At 46.7% G+C, this 21,743-nt stretch overlaps 1 protein-coding gene across 6 annotated transcripts in view; it reads left to right on the top strand.

Annotated features, from left to right (window-relative positions):
- The window catches only part of STAMBP (STAM binding protein), a 48,697-nt gene extending 47,818 nt beyond the window's left edge, over nt 1–879 (top strand). For all 6 annotated transcript variants that reach the window (XM_089327515.1, XM_008254233.5, XM_070068912.2 and 3 more), the window contains one exon: nt 242–879. In XM_089327515.1, coding sequence (XP_089183641.1) covers nt 242–298 — 57 coding nt within the window. In that variant the 3' untranslated portion in view covers nt 299–879. The remainder of the gene's footprint in view (nt 1–241) is intronic.
- Nucleotides 880–21,743: the final 20,864 nt, after the last annotated feature.

Genomic DNA, 21,743 nt, shown 5'->3' with positions numbered 1-21,743 from the left:
GTCCCCAGATTTTGGCACCAAAAACAGAAAGAATGACTCTGGGATAAACATGTAAAAACTAAATGGAGATATATGGGCAGAAGTTGATTTGGTTAAGCAAGAAAGGGGTTACTAGAAATGCTAGTTCCCAGGCCCTCTACCACAGCTGCCACTTCAGGAGCAGTCTGGCTTCCAGACTGGGAACCACTGGCCTAGAATGAGCACTTTAAATATTTAAATAATATTTCCTTCTCTGTTACAGAGCTGCAGCCACGTGACTGTTGTGGACAGAGCGGTGACCATCACAGACCTCCGATGAGAGTGTGACTCAGGATCCTCCAAGAACTATGAGCCCGCATCAGTGGACTGTAGCCCGCGACTTGAAGCTTTCCAGAGAGCTTTGGAAGCTTTTTTAGATGGACTAGGAAGGGGCATCACCCAGGGGAGAACTGATTTTCTGTTTCTGGTTTGAAAAGAAATAATTGAGTATCTTTTTTAGGCAAGTCTGAAAAAGAGCATGATCACACTAAAGTACTGTAACCCAAAAATTAAGTGGAAAGAAAGGTGTAACAGACACCCATATACCTTCCTTCTAGATTCACCACTTGTTAATATTCTTTTCCTCTCAACGATCCTTCTAATTTATCTGCCAACTTATTTGTTATTTACCTTTGGACTAAATAAGGGCATCTATGCAGAAATTTGGAAGCCATTTAGGAAAAATCTTTAGAATTTTCCTGTGCTTTCTGGCCATATTAATGAAGCTTACTGTAAGCTCTCCCATCCGTGCAGATGGCAAAACTTAGAAACCCTGAAGGACAATTGTTTTCAGGAATCACTGTTATGTAACAAACATTTCAGGATATTTTTTCCTCTACAATAAAATAACATTTAACTTGTCGTCAGACTCTAGAGTGAACCATTTGATCAAGTATCATAGAAACAGGGTTAAATTAGAATTTTGGGGACTGGGAGCAGAACGTGGATTTTGGGATGTGCTGACACTGAAGGTGTGTCCCAGTTCGCTCCTCATTATGCAGTGTTCTCTGCCCACTGTGGTCTTCCAGGGCTGTGAAGTCATCGCTGTTCTTTTGGTGCTGTCTCAAGTGGGTCATCCCATTCACCTCCTCCTTATGTCCTGCAAACTTTCAACTGCGGATAATGGAGCCTTTGTGTGGACAACCAGGTTACACTCCAAATAGATGATTACATTCCCTCGCCGCCCCACCCCGCTCATTTCACTGTGTTGCTTTTTCTTTTCTGACTTAGGCAACACCTAGGAAGACGTTTGAAGTTGCATTTGATCCTGCATTTTTCTTCAATGAGCTGATCCTAGTGTTCCAAGGTGGCCTAGAAATAATAGTGTTATTTGTGACACCTCAGGTGAGGGCAAGAGAGTAAATGCCTTGGAGAGAAGAATGATTTCTGGTGGGAGGAAGGGACCGTGTGGAATCCATAGTATTGTGAAGTTCTGCTCAATTTAAAATGTTTTCTGTCTTGAGTATGTTTAGTCTTTATTGCTTGGGCCAGTGGTCCTTGAAACTTTCCCCTCAAAGAGCCAAGTCTCTGTTTTTTTGCTTCTCTTAATTTCCAAGATATGGGAAATTCCTGCAGTTCTTGGCATAGGTTGAAATGGGAGACCATCTGGGTTTGGGCAAGAGGAAGAATGCCCCTTTCCATGCGGTGGCCCAGAGGCAGCCTGGCTGTCCCACCCTGCCCTCAGCAGTCCCAAAAATGCCCACATTTGGCCAGCACCGCAGCTCACTTGGCTAATCCTCCGCCTGTGGCGCTGGCACCCCAGGTTCTAATCCCGGTTAGGGTGCCAAATTCTGTCCCGGTTGCTCCTCTTCCAGTCCAGCTCTCTGCTGTGACCCAGGAAGGCAGTGGAGGATGGCCCAAGTGCTTGGACCCTGCAGATCAGGAGGAAGCACCTGGCTCCTGGCTTCGGATCAGCACAGCACACTGGCCGTGGTGGCCATTTGGGGGGTGAGCCAATGGAAGGAAGTCCTTTCTCTCTGTCTGTCAAAAAAAAAAAAAAAAGAAAGAAAGAAAGAAAGAAAGAAAGAAAGAAAGAAAGAAAGAAAGAAAGAAAGAAAGGAGGGAGGGAGGGAGGGAGGGAGGGAGGGAGGGAGGGAGGGAGGGAGGGAGGGAGGGAGGGAGGGAGGGAGGGAGGGAGGGAGGGAGGGAGGGAGGGAGGGAGGGAGGGAGGGAGGGAGGGAGGGAGGGAGGGAGGGAGGGAGGGAGGGAGGAAGGAAGGAAGGAAGGAAGGAAGGAAGGAAGGAAGGGAAAAAGGAAGAAAACCACAGCACCAAGCATTTGTACCTAAGATTTGCAAGCTCTCTTGTCAATCTCTGCATATCAGAGACACTCAGCAAATGTCTCTTCCACCAAAGTGAACTGGATGTGTCACACATTTCAACCCTAGTCATCACTGACTGAGACCAAAGTGCCCTTGAGCATATGATGTTGTAGTGGCTAGATGGATACAAGGAATCAGCCTAGACTACATCCTTGCACCTGCTACCATATAGCCACAAAGGCACCCCAGGGTTCTTTCAGTGTCTCTTTCCCTCTTTTCCCTACCTTTGTGGGAAAGACATGATATTGAGCCAGCCCACTAGGCAAGCAGGAAGACTGGACAGGCTGCTGGGACAGAGAAGGAACTAGAGTAGTAAGAAAAAGAAGACTGTGAATAAAACCATGAAACCTGGGGAAAGCAGGTTCTATTGAAAGGGTAGACCTTTTCGCTAAAGAAACTGACTCCTGGGCTCCCATACCTCACATGCCAGGAGGGTTTTCACTCTTCAGGATGCACAGTACCACGCTTAGGCCAAGGAAGGAGACAGAGGCAATGTCTTTGTGTATTCCAGTCAACCTCCAGTGCCACTGGCCAGATGGCAGAGAGACCATGGAGGAGCTACTGGAGGTCAGGGTGGGCTGGGGTTGTCCAATGGTCCCTTTCACATTCTGCTTACAGGGGGCCATTGAGGAAGAAGAACTTCTTAGGCCTTTATAAATGTTCTCTTGGGCACCAGACATCTTAAAAGGCACTCCCTGGTGGGGCCAGCATCTTGGTAGATATTTCTTGTTTGAGAGGCAAGTTTCAACTTCCTGTTAGTGCCATAGAATCTAAAACCCTAAGTGCCAATCCCTCTTTGACCACAGATGGCTGCTTATGGGTTTCAGCTACCCCAGTGGAAGGAGAAATGTTTCATGGAGGAATTGGGAGGAATGGAGACCACTGAGAACAATGTTTTAATGAGGGTAGTAATGAAGAATCTCAGACAACTTTTGGTATCTTTCAAGTGGATTTGGAGAAGGCAGTTTTAGGACCCGACCAGATATCGTTTCCTAGGAAATAGTTTGTCAGGTTTTGGTATTGTACTTCCTGGAGTTTTAACCCACCCTCGGTTGGGGGCCAGTTTGTCCCAGAATTGTTCAAGCACATGAGTCAGAGTGGGACTGCTAAGTCAAGGCTGCTCTCTTATGAGGAGCTGAGTATGGGGGCACTGAGAAGGTCTGTTCAGATTTGGATCATTGGAAGGTTATCGTCACTAGAGGAAGTGCCAGATAGAATATTTAACACTTTGCTGGCAGTGGTCATTTGGCACAGCTGCTAAGAGGCTGCTTGCTATGCCTACATCCCATCGGATGGCCTGGCTCTGAGTCTGGCTCTGCTCCCAATTCCAGTTTTCTGCTAATGCACACCCTGGAGGTAGTAGCTGGTGACTCAAGCAATTGGGTACCCTCTACCCACATAGGAGACTCAGATGGAGTTTCAAGCTCCTGACTGGTCTGGCCCAACCTTGGCTGTTATAGGCATTTGGGGAGTGAACCAACAGGTGGAAATAGAAGATCTCTCTTTTTCTCTTTGTGCATTTCAAATAAATCAACCAATAAAAGGGTTTTTTTTAAGTCTTTATTGCTAGGCTCAGCTGCTCATTCACCAGCAAGTCACTTAACTTTGCAAACTTCTATAAAAATCTTAAAAATGGGATGGGTCTAATAAATCTACCTCAAATAAGGATAGAATGGCATTCATATGCAAATTAAGCCTGGGAACTTTGAAAGATGTTATTTTTTTAAAGATTTATTTATTTATTTGAAAGGCAGAGTTATAGAGAGGGAAGGAGGCAGAGACCAAGAGAGATCTTCCATCTGCTGTTTCACTCCTCGAATTGTGGCAATGGCTAGAGCTGGGCCTGTCTGGAGCCAGGAGATTCCTCTGGGTCTCCCATGAGGGTGCCAGGCCCAAGCACTTGGGCCATCCTCTGTTGTTTTCCCAGGCACGTTAGCAGGGCACTGTTCAGAAGTGGAGCAGACAGGACTCAAACCGGCACCAAATGGGATGCCCTTGTTGCAGGCAGCAGCCTTACCTGTTATGCCACAGTACTGGCCCTGTGATTTGTTATTTGTATCTCTTGAAATGTTCAAGTTGAGGAACTGTTGCTTCCAGCTACTGAGCCCTTGTCCCACCTTTGTGTTGCTAGTTGGACCTCAGCTCCAAATCTCTGTCTGATATCCCCTAATGTTCTGAGCTGAAAACGGGCCCTGAAGAGCAACAAGAACCATTCCAAGTCTCTATGCATTGTCGCTAAGACCCAGAGCACAGCCAGGACCTAACAAGATAACACCATGCCTTTTTTCGCTTTGGCTCCACCTCACTCTTTTTTTAATTTATTTTAAAGGTAGAGTTACAGAGCACTCTTCAAATGGCCACAATGGCTGGGGCTGGACTAGGACTGGAAGACCATCTGGGTCTCCCACTTGAGTGGCAGGTGCCCAAGCACTTGGACCATCTCCTGCAGCTTTCCTTGGTACATTAGCAGGGAGCTGGGTCAGAAGTGGGCTCAGAAATGGAGCAGCTGGACTCGAAATGGCATTCATGCAGGATGCCAGCATTACAGAATGCAGCTTAGCCCACTATGGCACAACACCGGCCCCTCCACCTCACTGTTGTTTGAGCCTTCCACTTTTGCTGTTCCAACTACTTTTTTGAAGAGAAAAATAACTTTGATCCTCTTTGCTGAAGTCTTTACCCTTTAATCCAAGGTTCGATTTTTATTTAATCTTAGCCTACTTGAGGTTAGAAGTGGGATCTTAAGCTTATCAAGTGCACCTGGAATCACCCACTGAACCTGTTAGGCCCAGCACCCAGCCTGTGGCCCTGCCCAACCCTGGGCTCTTGTGTCCTGAAGTGTTCAGATCTGCTTCCTTTGGGACTTGGTTTAAGTTCTATCTCCTTTATTTCCTTCTCTCACTGACATATTAACTCTGAGGGCTCCTTTCCTGCAATTCCAGTGACATTTATAGCCACTTTCCCACAGTTTTCTGTTTCTTGTTTGTTTGTTTTTGCTGTTTTGCAGCGTTTTCTTATCATCCTGTGTGAGTCACATCTCTGAATGCTCGTGTACATTCTGTTATGGTTGGGACCATGTTTACTTTATGCCTGGTGTTAAGTGCCTTTCACTCCATTTAGCACCTCCTTACTGCATAGCATTTCCTTGAAATTATGTCCTTGGTGTTGAATCATGTTAGGAAACCAGCTGGATGGGTGCTCCAAGGCTTCAGATGCTTTACCCCTACCTGTGAGAAGCCATCCAACCCTTGACTCATCATCGTGTTAGGCTTGAGTTCTAGCTGCCAGGACAGATGGCGGATCTGCATCACAGGCTCCTCTGAGGGGTGGCCGGAAGGAGATGTGCCTGCAAAGAAGGCTGAAATGGGCAGGGCAGAGAGACAGGAAGAGACCAAAAGATGGGGCACCACCATCTTACGCAGAAACCAAGGAAGGCGACGAGTTACAGAAGGTCAGAGACACCAAATGGCTCAGAAGAGTTTCCTGGGCTAAGTCCCAAGATAAATCCATGGGATTGGGCCATTAGCAGAGGCCTCTCCTGACAACCCTGTCACTGTCATATCACCTTTACTGTCTGCCTGGCACCATCACTAGCCAAAATCATCCTGTTTGTTCATTTCTAGTGTGTGTATCCAAAGGATTCTCCTTGGGAACAGCAACTTTGTCTTGTTCACCATGTACTGTCAGGTCCAGAATATTGCCTGACACACATTGAGACATGGATGAATGCACAGACATGGCCGAAGTCAGCCAGCTGGTAAATGGTGAGGCAGCTTTTTTGGCAACAGAAATCAATGTGTACATGTTTTGAATAATGATTTAAAGATTGTGCAACTTAAAAATTAACAAGTTCATCATGGAAGATTACCTCTTGGAAGGTAAAATGAAGCACGTAACAACAAAAACTGCATGTGAGGGGTCTTCGGAAAAGCTTATAGAAATGTGTGTTATTGGGGGGTTGGCGCTGTGGCGTGGCGGGTGGGGCCACCACCTGCAGTGTCAGCATCCTGTGTGGACATTTGTTCAAGTCCCAGCTGTTGCACTTCTGGTCCAGCTCTCTGCTGTGGCCTGGGAAGACAGTGGAAGATGGCCCAAGTCCTTGGGCCCCTGCACCCATGTGGGAGACCTGGAGAAAACTCCTGGCTCCTGGGTTTGGATCCAGCTCCAGCCATTGCAGCCATTTGGGAAGTGAACCACCGGATGAAAGACCTCTCTCTGTCTCTCCTTCTCTCCGCAACTCTGCCTCTCAAATAAATAGATAAAATCTTAAAAAAAAAAAAAAAAAAAAGCTGGTGCCACGGCTCACTAGGCTAATCCTCCACCAGTGGCACTGGCACCCTGGGTTCTAGTCCCAGTCGGGGCACCGGATTCTGTCCCCGTTGCTCCTCTTCCAGTCCAGCTCTCTGCTGTGGCCCAGGAAGGCAGTGGAGGATTGCCCAAGTGCTTGGACCCTGCACCCGTATGGCAGACCAGGAGGAAGCACCTGGCTCCTGGCTTGGGATTGGCGCAGCGTGCCGGCTGTAGTGACCATTTGGGGGTGAACCAACAGAAGGAAGACCTTTCTCTCTGTCTCTTACTCTCTCACTGTCTAACTCTGCCTGTCAAAAAAAAAAAAAAAAAAAAAAAAGAAGAAATGTATACTATTGGAACTATGCATGCATATCAAATTTTTTTTGCACCAAAAAAATGATCTTTTAAGTTCATTTTTTCCATGAACTTTTTGACATACCTTCATGAACAGCCAGTTACCTTTTATTTAGAGATGAATTATGATGCAGCATCACAAATTAAAACCTCTGGAATTTCTAAAAATTGTACAGAAGGAAATTAAGAAGTATAAATGCTTTAATTAACAACAAAGAATGAAAAATATGGATTAACAGAGGCCGTGTCTGGCTCCTGCTCTCACAGCCATTGCAATACATTGAGCTCCACAGGGGACAGCGCTGGGACAAGTGAGAGCCAGATGGGCACTGAGCAACTTTGTGCCTCACCGAGGAAAAATAACTAACCATGGGCACAGGGACCCTAAGACGCCAAGCGGCAGAATGTCATCATGTGCATTCTTTGTGCAGACTTGCTGGGAGGAGCCTAAGAAGCAGCACCCAGAGGCTCCCACCCACTTCTCAGCGTTTTCTAAGAAGTGCTCAGAGAGGCAGAGACCACGTCTGCTAAAGAGAAGGGGACGTGTGAAGACCTGGCAAAGGCAGACGAGGCTCACTAAGAGAGAGAAGTGAAGACCTCGGTCCCTCCTGAAGGGAAACAAAAAGAAGTCCAAGGATCCCAGTGCACCCAGGAGACCTCCTTCAGCCTTCTTCTTGTTCTGTTCTGAGTATCGCCCCCAAATCAAAAGACAGCACCCCGGCCTATCCTTTGGTGACATTGCAAGGAACCTGGGAGCAGGGCGGAATGGCACTGCTGCAGGTGACAAGCAGCCTGCTGGAAGGAGGCGGCTACGCTGGGGTACAAGCGTGCGAAGGGAGTCGCTGCATCCAGAGCCTCAGGAAAGCCTGGCGCAGCAGACACAGGAGCCACCAAGGCTGGAAAGAGCAAGAAGAAAGAGGAGGAGGAGGAGGAAGATGATGATGATGGCTAATCTGATTCCGGCACAGATTTTTCCTTGTCTGTGAAGCCTTCAACCCCCCATACACTACTCACTCTTTTTACAGAACTAAGTTGAACTGTTGGGCAGCATCAGATTTGTTTACAGACTGTACAGTGTCTTTCTGTAGAGTAAGCACACTAGCCAGTGTGTCTTTGGAGAGCCCCATCCCGGTGGGATTTTCAGCAGCCACTAACCTGGCCTGGCACACTGGGGGTGGGGGCCTAGGAGTGGGGGTTGTAAATTAGTGTGGAAATTTACAGCAGGTTCTTGTTGGTGCACACACAAATCAGTTATGTATGGGGGTGGGCGTTTTTCATCTTCAGCTGTCTCTGATGTAGCTTGTATGAAATCATTGTGGTTCTGTTAACTGAATACCACTTTGTAACTGCAAAAAAAAAAAAGTTGCAGCCATTTTGTTGACATTCTGGATGCTTCTAAGTAAATACAATTAAAAAAAAAAAAAACATGTTTTAAACACTGGACTCAAATTAGAAAAAAAAATACCAGGAAAAGTATGAGGAAAGAAGTAAATATTAAAGCAGAAACTAATTTGAAAATGGAAAAATAGGTAGATAAATTTATGGTGTCATTCTTTAAAAAAGCAGTAAAGTAGCCAGAGAAGAAAAAGAAACATTTGTCCAAAATTAGAAACGAGCAAAGGGATAAGACAAGTGAATGATCTAATTGTGTATGAGAGTGACACCAAACTCAACAAGTGGGAGATTTCCCAGAAATAATCAATGAAGAAACAGAAGAAAGTGTGCAATCATTATATGCTTTTATTATAATGTCACTAATACGTTTGAGAAGCAGAGAGATGAAGAAAGAGAGCTCCTCCATTTGCTGGGTCACTGTGCAAATGCCCACCACAGCCTAGGCTGGGCCAGAATTGGAGCTGGGAGCTAGGAATGCAATCCAAGTCTCCATATACATATGTGGCAGGGACCCAATTCCCTGAGCCATCGCCACTGCCTCCCGGGATATGCATTTTCAAGAAGCTAGAGTGAGGAGCTAGAGCTAGGTATCAAACCCACGTACTCTGCATACCATAACTCCTAGGCCAAGCATCTGCCCCTCCACATGCTTTCATGAGCGAATTTTGTTAGAGTCGACTGCCCGAAAAACGTCACCAAGAGACATCTCTTATGCAAACAGCAAGGGGAAGCTTTATTGATTATCCAGCATGCTGGGGCTGTCTGATCATACATGAACAGAGCAGCCCCGAATAACCAAAGGTTAGGGTTTATAAAGGCAAAAACCGCAAAACCGGGAAGGGGGGAATACATGGTTGCTATGCACGGTTGCTATACACAGTTGCTAAAATCAAAAGAGAGTACATAAAATCAAAAGAGAGTATATGGTTACTGGGGTCAACATAACCTAAAACCTAAGTGAAATTAATATTTATCATAATCTTGACAATACCAGTTACAATATTACAATCAGCAATTAGGACTTGACATTAATGTAAGACACAGACAAATCACATCTTCATTATTAGCCCAGGTAACCCAGGTGTAACCTTTCTACTTTTAAGCTTGAGCCATCATGCTAGGGGGTTTTCTGTGCTCTGCCAAGGGTGATGTAGTGCACTGCTATTGTCCGACTATTTGAGATCATAGTTTCAGACCAGAGTCTCACGGTGGGGGGTGCTGTCGCAGAATGGAGTCTCAAGTGCTCCAAAATGGAGTCCCTACTGTCAAGGTGCTACTTCACTCTGTCTTATTTTTACAGCTGTACCAGGAAGGTTTAAACCTGTAAGCTTAAGCTTAACTTTTTACACCCGCACATATACAATTTTAACTCTTCAATTTCTTTTAAACTTTCAAGGAACAGATAGAATTCTTGTGCCATTTATTTTAACATATTTATTTATTTGAAAGGCATCAGAGAGAAAGAATCTTTCATCCACTGGATCAAGCCCAAACCTGTAGCCAGGAACTCCATATGGGTCTCCCACATGGGTGGCCAGGGCCCAAGCACTTGGGCCATCATCTGCTGCCTTCCCAGGTGCATTACCAGGGAGCTGGATCAGAAACACAGCAGCTAGGACTGGAGTTGCGATGCTGATACGGATGCTGGTATCACAAGCTGCTGAGCCATGATGTCAGCCCCTGACATTTGGTTATTGTAACAAACAACAAAGTTTACTAATGTAACTATTTTAAAAGATTTATTTATGGGGCCAATGCTGTGATGTAGCAGGTAAGGCTGTCACCTGCAGTGCTGGCATCCCATATGGGCACTGGTTTGAGACCTGGCTGCTCCACTTCCACTCCAGCTCTCTGCTATGGCCTGGAAAAGCAGTAGAAGATGGCCCAAGTCCCTGGGCCCCTGCACCCATGTGGGAGACCCAGAAGAAGCTCCTGGCTTTGGATTGGCGCAGCTCCGGCCGTTGCGGCAATCTGGGGAATGAACCAGCAGATAGAAGATATCCTCTCTCTCTCTCTCTCTCTCTCTGCCTTTCTGTAACTCTGCCTTCAAATAAATAAATAAATCTTTTTCCAAGTTTGTTTTTTTTTTTTTTTAATGTGAAGTAACTGCGGCAGGTGTTTGGCTTAGTTAAGATGCGAATTCAGATGTCCACATCCCCTATTGAATGGAGGGCTTGGGTTTGATTCCCAGCTCTGACTCCTGATTTCAGCGTCCTGCCAGTGCAGCCTGTGAGAGGCAGTGGTGGCTCAGGTAACTGAGTTTCTACCACCCAAACAGGAGAGCTGGACTGAGTTCCTGGCTCCAGACTGTGGCCCAGCCCAGCCGAATCTATATCTCTGTATCTATATCTGTTAATCAGTCAGTTGACTAGATAATTAATTGAGAGATGAAACCTTGGAACAAAGTTAACAGGAAATGTGCAAGGCTCATGTAAAAAAAACTACCAAGATTTGCAGAGGAGCATGAAAAAAATAAATGGAAAGAAAGACACACTATATCCCATGAAGGAAGGATGTACACTTTATTCTTCTTTAATCCAAAAATTTAAATTTTAGTCTCATGGTTTTACTTGAGAAGTAAATTTAAAGTTAATTTAAAATTAATCTAGAATGCATGAACTAACATTAAAAAATGGAAGGAGAATACTGTGATAAATTTTATTTTTCCATATGTCTCTTACTATAAGCCTGTAAATTAAAACACCTTAGGTGCTGAGGACTAGATTAAGAATTAGCAAATTTATTGTTGGAGAAATTAAGATTTAAGGAGTTTAAATTGCTCAAGGCCGCAGAACTCTAAACCTGTGGTGTCAGACTTCCAAGCCCATACTCATAACTGCACTGCAATACTGCCTTCCTAACAGATGCATAGATATGTGTATTCAGAACAACTATCAGAAAACAGTAAGGCCGGCGCTGCGTCTCAATAGGCTAATCCTCCGCCTGGCAGCACCGGCACACCAGGTTCTAGTCCCAGTCGGGGTGCCGGATTCTGTTCCGGTTGCCCCTCTTCCAGGCCAGCTCTCTGCTATGGCCCGGGAGTGCAGTGGAGGATGGCCCAAGTGCTTGGGCCCTGCACCCCATGGGAGACCAGGAGAAGCACCTGGCTCCTGCCTTCGGATCAGCGCGGTGTGCCAGCCACGGCAGCCATTGGAGGGTGAACCAACGGCAAAAGGAAGACCTTTCTCTCTGTCTCTCTGTCTCACTGTCCACTCTGCCTGTTAAAAAAAAAAAAAAAAAACAGTAAAAATGTTAATAGTGTATTAGGTACCTGTAGATGATGGGCTTAATGGTCTAACTGCTCTTTTGTTTCCCTTCAATGGTTTTAAAATTTCCGCATATACTACAGAGGACATGTATTGCTCTTATAATTAGACAAAAGGGACAATACTCCATTGCCCGGGCAGTGTGGGAATCCAGCCAAGGCCTTGTTCTTGGACAGCACCAGTGAAGGGGCCTTGGGAAAGCTCCTGGGTGCCGCAGCAGAGGCATGTCATATATGGAAGCTTCCCACGAGGGTGACCTCACTGCTGGAACCCATTCAACATAAACCTCGCCTGCAGGAGCTCGCAGAGATCTTTGGATAAGTCCCGGAGGGTAGAGAACCCAGAAAGAAGTGCCCTAAGAAGAGAGAATTTCTGCTCTCGTGGACTGAAGCCGTGCTGGATCACAGGTGGGCTTCACAGATCTCCGTGATGGGTTCCTAGGAGGGATTACTTCACCTTCCTCCAGTGAAGAACTCCCACAACTGCCCCCCCCCCGTTCTTCCTGTTTTCCTCTGGGTCTGAGTGGAAATGTGCATTGTTGCTTGTGTTGCACAAATCATAATGGGTTATTTACTGGTGGACCACTGGAGACACCTAGATGAAAGGGAGTACGACTATGCGTAGACATTCCTGTCATTCCCTGCAGTTAACGTCCTCGCCCTCAGCAGTCTCCTCTTCACCTTACTTTGCCTTGCAAAACGTAGATGGCATCCTACCAAAGCACAGTTCCATAAATATCAAGCCCATACCCTCTGCAACGCTGTCCTCATTGCCTCCTCGAAAACCTTTGAGTGCCCAGCTCATCATCCTTACCTGTGTCTAAAACTTCTCTCGCCCAGCCTCGTGTGCTACACTTTCCCCAGGACTTGGGAGTTTTGAATTGAACCATGATAGAATCCGGATGAGTTCACACGAAGATTTTAGTTCCCAGTGCCAGTGTTGCTCCATCAGCACAAGGCCTCTGTGACTTTTGAGGCTTCAGCTGATCCAGGAAGAGGCCCCATAATCAGAACAGAATCTTGTGCTGGTTTGAACCCTTTTCGTTGCACTGACACTGACAGAAAATTTAATTCAAACCAGTGTTCAAGCACAGCTCTGTCCAATGTCCACTGTCATCAAGACTCACTTTGTATTGAGCTCTTGGCTCGCACATGTTTAATGTTTTTTCATTAATTAGGATTTTCCAATGGGGTAACTTTGACAGAACAGGTTGATATCTTGTCTTTGTAAATCCAGCTGAAAAAAGAGATCTTCTGGGTCCAACTGTTCCAACACAAGTGCTAGAATTGAGTTGTTGGGTCAAGCTTTGGCCATTATTCATCCTTGGGCTAAAATTACTGGAATGGGATGCTCTGATTGGCTGGGCCAGCTTCATGTGTCTATACCACATCTCAGACACATGCACCAAAAGTGGGGAGTTTTCATTTCCAAAGAACAATCATGGTGGCATTAGTAGTTGACAGGGAAGTAGATGCTGGGCAGGCAAGGACAACAGGTATCTATGGCAGGTGCCTAGGATAAAAAAAAAAAAAAAAAAAACAGGGCCTGTCATCACCACTACCATCATAGCATGACCCAAGGTGAATACGCTAGTTAAATAAAAATGAGAACACCACGTGCTATTGGCTTTAGATAATAACAGTACTGGGAAGGTAACCCTCTCACTCCTGAAAAGTTTGATCACACATTCAGGCCAGGGGTCATTTACTGAGCACCCACTGTGTGTAGAGAACTGTTCTGCTCAAAGTATGCAAGATGTAGACACTATGCTCCTTGTCCTCAAGGACGGGGTAATGGAGCAAGAGAGGAGAGTCCTGTTCTTGTGTACCCAGGTGTACCCAGGAGAAGTACAACTGTAAGTGTTGAGGGACCCAAGTGAGGGAGAAATTAATGATTTCATTTTAGTTATTTATACTCCACTTTTAATTCAGTCAACAAATAACATTTTCTTTCTTCCTTCCTTCTTTCCTTCCTTCCTTCCTTCTTCCTTCCTTCCTTCCTTTCTTTTGCAGTTTTCTTTGTCTTTATTTGTCTATATTCAGCTTAATTCAGACATACTGCCTGAAGGATCCAGACATACAAAAAAAAAAAAAAACACTCTTTCCCACTGATTTTTTAAAATAAAATCTTCATTTATAAAACTGAAACACTAATGCATTAAATACAGAAAGCTCCTTTAACTTATTTCACAAAATCATTAACAGAGGATGTAAACTTCTGTAACTAAGACAGAGTTATCACAAACATTCTTTTTTAAAAAAAAAAAAAAAGATTTATTTTTTGTTTGAAAGAGTTACAGAGAGAGAGAGAGAGAGAGGTATTCCATCTGCTGATTCACTCTCCAATTGGCTGCAACCACCAGAGCTGAGCCAATCCGAAGCCAGGAACCAGGAGCTTCTTCCAGGTCTCCCACATGGGTGCAGGGGCCCAAGAACTTGGGCTATCTTCTACTGCTTTCCCAGGCCACAGCAGAGAGCTGGATTGGAAGTGGAGCAGCTGGGACTCGAAGTAGTGCCCATGTGGGATGCAGGCACTGCAGGCAGTGGCTTTACCCACTATGCCACAGCACCGGCCCCACCACATACTTTCTAAGTGCCAAGTCCTATAAGACTTGAAAGGTAGGCTCTGGATATATTTAGAAGGAATTTTAGGCAGATTTTCAGGATATGTAAAATATTGCAAAGAGTGAATAGGACACAAGGGGAAAGGAATATAGAAATGAAGTATGCAACAAAATGGATTTGCTAATAAAGCAGAAACAGCAAACCACAATTACCTCCATTCCTGCCATTTGTGAGCCATATGACACATGGCGTCATAAATAATTTGTATAAGAAACCTAAACATCAAGTAGAGGGGTTTTGTTTTTCTGTAAAAATGGTGGAGTCTCACTAAAGCACAACCTAAAGTACAGTTCTACTAGGACTTGGGTGGGTGTGGCTTGGGGGTGGGCAACAGGGCCCAGCTCAGATGCTGAGTTGTCTTCTACCCTGGCTTAACACAGGGATGGCTTTTGTCATATCTGCAAACTCAGATGAACTGCATGGATTTTTAAACAAGTCTGAGTTTCTCTTCAGAGACATATTGATAAATATTTACTGACAGTGAACTTGGAATTAGAAACTTTGGCAAGTGCCTAGAGTGCAGCTGCCATTCTTTATTGGTGGCTGAGGAAGATCCAAGGCTCTCAACTTTCAACCTATCTTTGTCCTATTTGAACCCAGCCATCAAGTTGGGCTGACAGATCGTATGGCCCCTGACCACATGGACTCTTCTTCACAGTGGAGAAGGGATTGGCGGGAACCACAAAGCGTGGCTACACAAGCATATCTGGGTGCCCCGGCCCGCGGGGTAATCAACTAGGACATGAGGAGGGCAGACCTGAATGGAGAGACAAACCAGACACGAGAAGGGAGACCAAGACAGTACTCTGATCAAGGTCTCAACTTTATTGGAGAAGGAGGTGGCTTATATAGTATAAGGCAAGAATTGTACAGTTGAGGGTAAGCAGGGGTCATCTCACAACATAGATCAAAGGAATAATTTCACAGGAACCAGTATCAATTTGACAAAGGGAGTTACAGCAAGGTCTTACAGCTACCAGATGTGCTTATCAAGGTACAAGAAAGAGCACTGAAGCCAGAAGGCCAAGCGCTAACCATATCAGTGAGTTGTACAAATGGAATTTTCTAGTGAATCCTCCTTACAGGAACACAGCTGAAGGTTAGTTTAAACAAAGGCCTATACAGGGAAACCAGCACAGTGGCTCCCAACATCTGGGGATTCACGTTTTGGACAATGTGATCGTGTCCTTACTTATGAACTTAGGAATAGCGTGGGAATGCATACTTTCAAGGTAATAACTTGAACGCTGGAAGTTTCTGCCTGGAGCCTTTCTGTCCCAAATTAATTAGTAGGGTCTGCTGTGTATGCAGACCATTCCTTGTATAAGAAACTAAAGCCATGTCATTAGAGCGAAGAAAAAGAAGACTCCCTTTCTCTTGTTTTTAATAGCAGGGGCAGTTTCTGACTTTTATTTTAATGAGTGGAAAAGTCCTTGGTGTCAGAGCTCAGCCTGGATCAGACCTCCAGAAAGCTGCTCCCACCACTCTGACCTGTGAAGCAGAGCAGCAGTCAATCTGCTCATGACCCAGAACCAGGGAAAGGTCAACAAAAGCTGCAAGTGATTTGATATTTTTCTTACCACCATCAGACTAAACTATGGCCATTACCTGTGATAGAAATGTCCGAATTCCGTCTCTTCCTTGGGTCAAATGCTGATCTGAGAAGCCCAATTTGCAGTTTGTTAAGGAGCTACCATAAAGTCTGTGTGGAATGATCAGTGAACAAGTAGGGCTTTCATTTGTACTAGTGGGGGTGGGGCATAGTTTGTTCTTATTCAAGACAAAATAAACTCTGGGTCTGGTCACACAGAGCTAAGTGCATAGAGAGAAAAAAATTATAAAATACACAAATAGATTAAACTGAGGATTGGAGCCCAGAGTTCCAGACAAGCATGAACAGCTCTAGAAGCAAGAAGTCCTCTATGGGTGCTGTTTGCAGCTCAAATTTGGAAATTGTCTGCACAATTATGAAAGATCATAATTGAGTTCTAGTTGGAGACTGGCCTCATATTTACAAGACTTGGGGCACTTGACCTTGTTGTGTGAGAGCCGGAGGAAGTGGCCTTCCTCAGTGTTGTTCCGTTGTTCGGCCTCACACAGACTCACTTGCCAGAGCAACCAAAACAACTCTTCCGGAGGCTGCCCTTGCTGGGAGAGCTAGCAGCCAGAGCCTTTTCTCACCCCAGTATTAGTGAAATAAAGTACTTTTGAGACAGTGAACAATGTCCCCTAAGTTCTAACTTTTATGAGTTCCTGAGTGGGCTCTTCCTGTTTTGGTTTTTCAGTTTCTTCACTTGATTTTGATGATTTTGGCTACCCAAGAATTCTTCTTAAACCAAAGGTAGGAAAAGCACAGCGCTCACGTGCAGGGGCATTGTGAAATGAAAATGGATTCTAATTTGTATTATGCCATTGAATCAGCACCTCCCCTTCAAATTCTACAGGTGATGACGCCAACAGCTCACACCCAGTGGCAGGTAGAGGTTTCTGCCCCAGCCCTGGGGAGGCAGAGCGTGTGAGGCGGGCTCTGGCTCTAGACTGACTCGGGATAAATTCCTTGCTTCCTCATTCACCGGCTGTGTGAATTCAATACATTACTTCCCCTCTCTGATCTCAAACTCCTCAATAATTTAAAATGCAAAGAATGCCAGGACTAAATAAAGTAATGCATGACTCAGTAAATGGCAATTATCGATAACAGTAATAATGATGAGGCCTTAGTCCCGTGGTTTGCTCCAGACCCTCCTTTGGGGACTGTGTTCCAGGGAACGTCCTTGTCTTTTTTTTTTTTTTTAAAGATTTATTTAATTACTTGAAAGAGTTACACAGAGAGAGAGGAGAGGCAGAGAGAAAGAGAGAGAGAGAGAGGTCTTCCATCCACTGGTTCATTCTCCAATTGGCCACAATGGCCAGAGCTGCTCCAATCTGAAGCCAGGAGCCAGGAGCTTCTTCCCAGTCTCCCATGTGGGTGCAGGGGCCCAAGGACTTGGGCCATCTTCTACTGCTTTCCCAGGACACAGCAGAGAGCTGGGTCGGAAGAGGAGCACCTGGGACTTGAACCAGTACCATATGGGATGCTGGCACTGCACACGGCTGTTTTATCCACTATGCCACAGTGCTGGCCCCTAAGTATTGTCCTTGTCTTACCTGAAAGGTAGGCAAAGGGTTCTAAGAGCACTGACTTGACTGAGTCCCTACAGGTTAAAACCTTTCCCAGGAAACCATAGTCGCTAATCACAAAATGGGGAAGGGTCCTGCTTTCATTTCAAAGCTACCCTCCCAGTAAGCAGGCCTGAGCGTAGAGTTTAAAAGGACCATCCAGTGGGGAGGCTGCCAACGACAGCTGTAAAGCGTGTCAGGCCCCCTCCCCCTATCAGCACCACCCCCAGCTTCTCTGGTCTCCCAGGATGTGGTTAGGGATCTGGGGAATCACAACCCACTGCTTGCCAGGGAGGATTGGTGTGGAGGCGGGAGAGAGGGCATCATGGGAGCCCTGATCCTGGGGACCTCCCCAGCCAGCCCAAGGCTCAGCACACTTGGAAAGTGGAGAGGGTGTAACCTGTTTCCTCCTGGGTTGGGGTCATCCCCAAGGGAGGTGGGAAAAGGACAAGTGTCTTTACTTCACAGGCTGATTAGGTTTCAAAGTTATCTCCGTACTGTACAGGATCCCTATGATGAAAACTCTGAGATGTTGTTCAGGAACATAAACTTTTGAACAAATGGAAAGAACTATTATGTCCAATAATGTAAAAATATAAACATAGTCTAAATTAACATGCAAATTCCATTTAGAATCTCAACTTTTTCAAAGGATGGGATGAAAGAATCTCACAAAATGATTTGTTTCTCTGGGCGAATAAATGAGAAAAATAACCAAGAATTGTTTGAGGGGCTGGCATTGTGGCAAAGCAGGTTAAGCTACCACCTGCAATGCCAACATCCCATTTGAGTGTCAGTTCCAGTCCCAGGTGCTTCACCTCGAATCCAGCCTCCTGCTGATGCGCCTGGGAAAGCAGCAGAAGACCCAAGTACATCAGCTCCTGCCACCCACATGGGAGAACCAGGCTTGTGGCTTCAGCCTGGCTCATCCCCAGCTGTTGCAGCAAATTGGGGAAATACCCAGAATATGGGAGATCTTTCTGGCTCTCTTGCTCTCTTTCAAACTCTTCCTTTAAAATAAATAAATAATTTTTTTAAAAAAAGAAATGATTGAAGAAGAGTGATGATATCAGAAAAAGAGTGAAGATAATAAACCCTAAAGCTATATTTAAAATTATCAGGTAATGGGTAGGAAAAGATCAGAGATGGACAGAGGGACATTTCAAATCATGGAGAGAGTGACACATTGTTGATAAATTAATGGTGTTGACTTGTTAGTAGATGATGTTGACTAGTTAATAAATGCTTTTGAAGAACACAGGAGACAGGGAATTTGAGCCCTGTCTTGTGGTTTATAAAGATTTCAGTATAATAAGAGAAATAATGACCAGTGACAGAGTCGAGCGGGGTGAATACCTGCACAGTTAGGAGTTGGGGAATGCTCTCCTACACACGGCACAAAGACAGGGAGCATGAAGCTTTGTCAGAGCCGTGCTTAGCATGGGAAGGTGACTGACTGAGAGATTGTACATGACACCTGATTTGGGCAGTGGGTAAATTGGTGGTTACCAGGGGCAGGGGAGGAAGAGGGGAGATGTAGGTCAACGGGGACAAAATTGCAGGTTTGTAGGATGAACAGTCAAGGGACTACAGTTAACAAATTGTATTGTTTTAGGGGAGTTTTATTGAATAAGTAGATTTTAGCCGCTCTCATCACAAAAAAAAAAAAAAGCAGCTGTGGATATGACAGGTGTGTTACTGTACTTCAAGAGAGTAACCATATTACTGGTTTGAGTCCCAACTACTCCACTTCCCATCCAGCTCCTTGCTAATGTGCCTGGGAAAGCAGCAGATAATGGCCCAAGTACTTGAGACCCTGCCATCCACGTGGAAGACCCAGATGAAGTTCCTCGTTCCTGGTTTTAGCTAGCCCAGCCCTGGCTGTTGTGGCCATTTGAGAAGTGTACCAGCAGATGGAAGATCTCTCTCTCTCTCCCTGTCTCCCTGCCTTTCCTATAGAATAAATTCTCCCATCAACAGTGGTCAAGTCTAACTCAGGTCTGTGTGGGATTATAGGGAAAGTCTTTTCTCTCTTTTTAAGATTTATTTCATTTCTTTGAAAGGCAGAGTTACAGAGAGAGAGAGTGAGAGAGAGAGGGGTCTTCCACCCACTGGTTCACTCCCCAAATGGCCACAACAACTAGGGGCTGGGACAGGCCTAAACCAGGAGCCAGGAGGTTCATCCAGGTCTTCCACGTGGGTGCTGAGGCCCAAGGACTTGGGCCATCTTCCACTGCTTTCCCAGGCCACAGCAGAGAGTTGGATCAGAAGTGGAGAAGCTGGGACTCAAATTGGCACCCGTATGGGATGCTGGTGCTGCAGGCGGCAGCTTCACCTGCTATGCCACAGTGCTGGCCTCAAAAATGTGTATTTTTAGAAAATGGATTTTCTGGGGCTGGTGTGGCATAACAGGTGAAGCTTCTTGGATCCTGGATCACAGCCATTCCCTTCTGTTGCCTGCTCTGTACTGTTTACCAGCTGATCGTCCCAACTAGCCTGTGGCTATCCACAAGGGAGGGTGTCCCCATCTGAGTCAGGGCCCCAGCCTTGGAGGACTGGAAGGAGGCTGAGCTAGCCTTTACACTGCCATGGACCAGGCCCCCTGGAGATCTGCTGGCACCCCGGCCCGGTCCTGGCCTCACCCCTCCCCTGGGAGACAGACCCGGAGCGGGAGTTCATGACCCTCATTCTGTAGCCTCAGCCAGCACTCATCCCAGCCTCCCAGCCGGGCTGCTCACCTCCCTCGGCGCGGTACTGGCTCCGGGAAGTGAGCCTCCTTCCTGCCAGGATTCCCGTGAGGTTTTCTCTGGGACCCCAAAAGCCTCAAAAAAAGCTTCCCACAGGACCTGGGCTTGAGACTTCAGGCTGTCAAGATTGCCCGAGGGGCAAACACAGACCAGCAGAGAAAGCCTCCCTAACCTTCCCGCTGGGTTCTCTCGGCAGAGGGTGCATCTTATCCACACACCCGCTGCCCCAGGTCTCAGTTAAAGGGGAAGCCAGGGCGCCGGGCCCCTCGAGACCCTGTGCTGCTTGTGTGGAGCAAAAGGCCTCACGGGAACCCCACTGGCCAGAGGTGGCTAAGGCACAGGTGGTGGTTTCTGACTCAGTGGGTCTGGGCAAGCCTGGGAATTTGTATTTCAAATGCTGACTTCTGGGGGTCCCCAGTCTCTGGGAGCAGCAAGGTTTCAAGGCGGAGCTGAGTCAGGAAGACCAGTCGGGGAGCTGTGCCTCACTGTGGCCCAGACAGGACCAGAGCCTGAAGCTGGAAGGGAGAGGCAGGCCTGGGGGCCGCACTGCCAGGAAGGGTGCCCAGGGGACAGGAACACCAGGGAGAGAGAGGGTTCTAGACTGACCGGCTTCTGGCTTGGAAAACTGAGAGGAAGGACATGTGGGGAGGACACTCAGGAGGCACAGCAGGTTTTTTTGTTCTTTAATTTGTCTTTATTTGACAGGCAGGAAGACAGACAGAAAGAGATCCTCCATCCGCTGGTTCACTCCCCAAATGCCCACAACAACCAGGGCTGGACCAGGCCAAAGACGGGTGCCTAGAACTCCATCCAGGGCTGCCACATGGGTGGCCCCTACTCGAGCCATCATCACCTGCTGCTTCCCAGGATACTGGAATTGGAAGCAGAGCCAGGACTTGAACCCAGGCACTTGGATACAGGAAGCAGGGATCCTAAATGGTGTCTTAAAAGCTGCACCAAAAGCTGATCCCCTGCACAGCAGCTTTGAGGGTAAGAGAGACAATTTCAGGCTTGGATATGCTGAGTTTAAGGAGTCAGAGAGAATCATCCGGATGGGATGTCAATAGGCAATCGATCACTTTTGTCTGGATCAGGCATGAGGTATTGAGACTGTGGGAACTTGCAACTGGGAGTGACTGTGCACAGAGCTGGTAGCTCCTGGTGTGGGAGAGGAAACAGCTACCCGGGAGAGCACCTGGGATATAAAAAGACCAAGGAGAACCACGGGACTGTGGGAAACCCTTCAGGCTCGTGAGTCTCATTAGCTGTGTCTCCAGCCTGAAGCTGGCCCCGGGGCCTGTCACGGCCTGGTGGAGGGAAGTTCTGTGGAGGCCCCCAGGTAACTCAGCCCAGGGGTTAGGAGCCTGTGGCACGGGGCAGTGAGGGGGCACCAGCATATCATTCCCACCCCCGGGGCATTTCCCTTTGGCTTTCAGCTCCTCCAGGCTCCTGCAGGCCAAGGCCCAATGGCACCCCTTTGGGGGACACTGCCTGGGTGTCCCCGGCAGACCCAGGCGGGGGCAGCTGGGCCCGAGGGCGGGGGTGTGGAGGGAGGCGACCCACTGCCATT

This window comes from Oryctolagus cuniculus, chromosome 2 (assembly GCF_051225735.1).
Source record: "Oryctolagus cuniculus isolate XC-2025 breed Fujian yellow rabbit chromosome 2, ASM5122573v1, whole genome shotgun sequence".
Classification (NCBI taxonomy): Eukaryota; Metazoa; Chordata; class Mammalia; order Lagomorpha; family Leporidae; genus Oryctolagus; species Oryctolagus cuniculus.
This window is presented reverse-complemented; position numbering and strand designations above follow the sequence as displayed.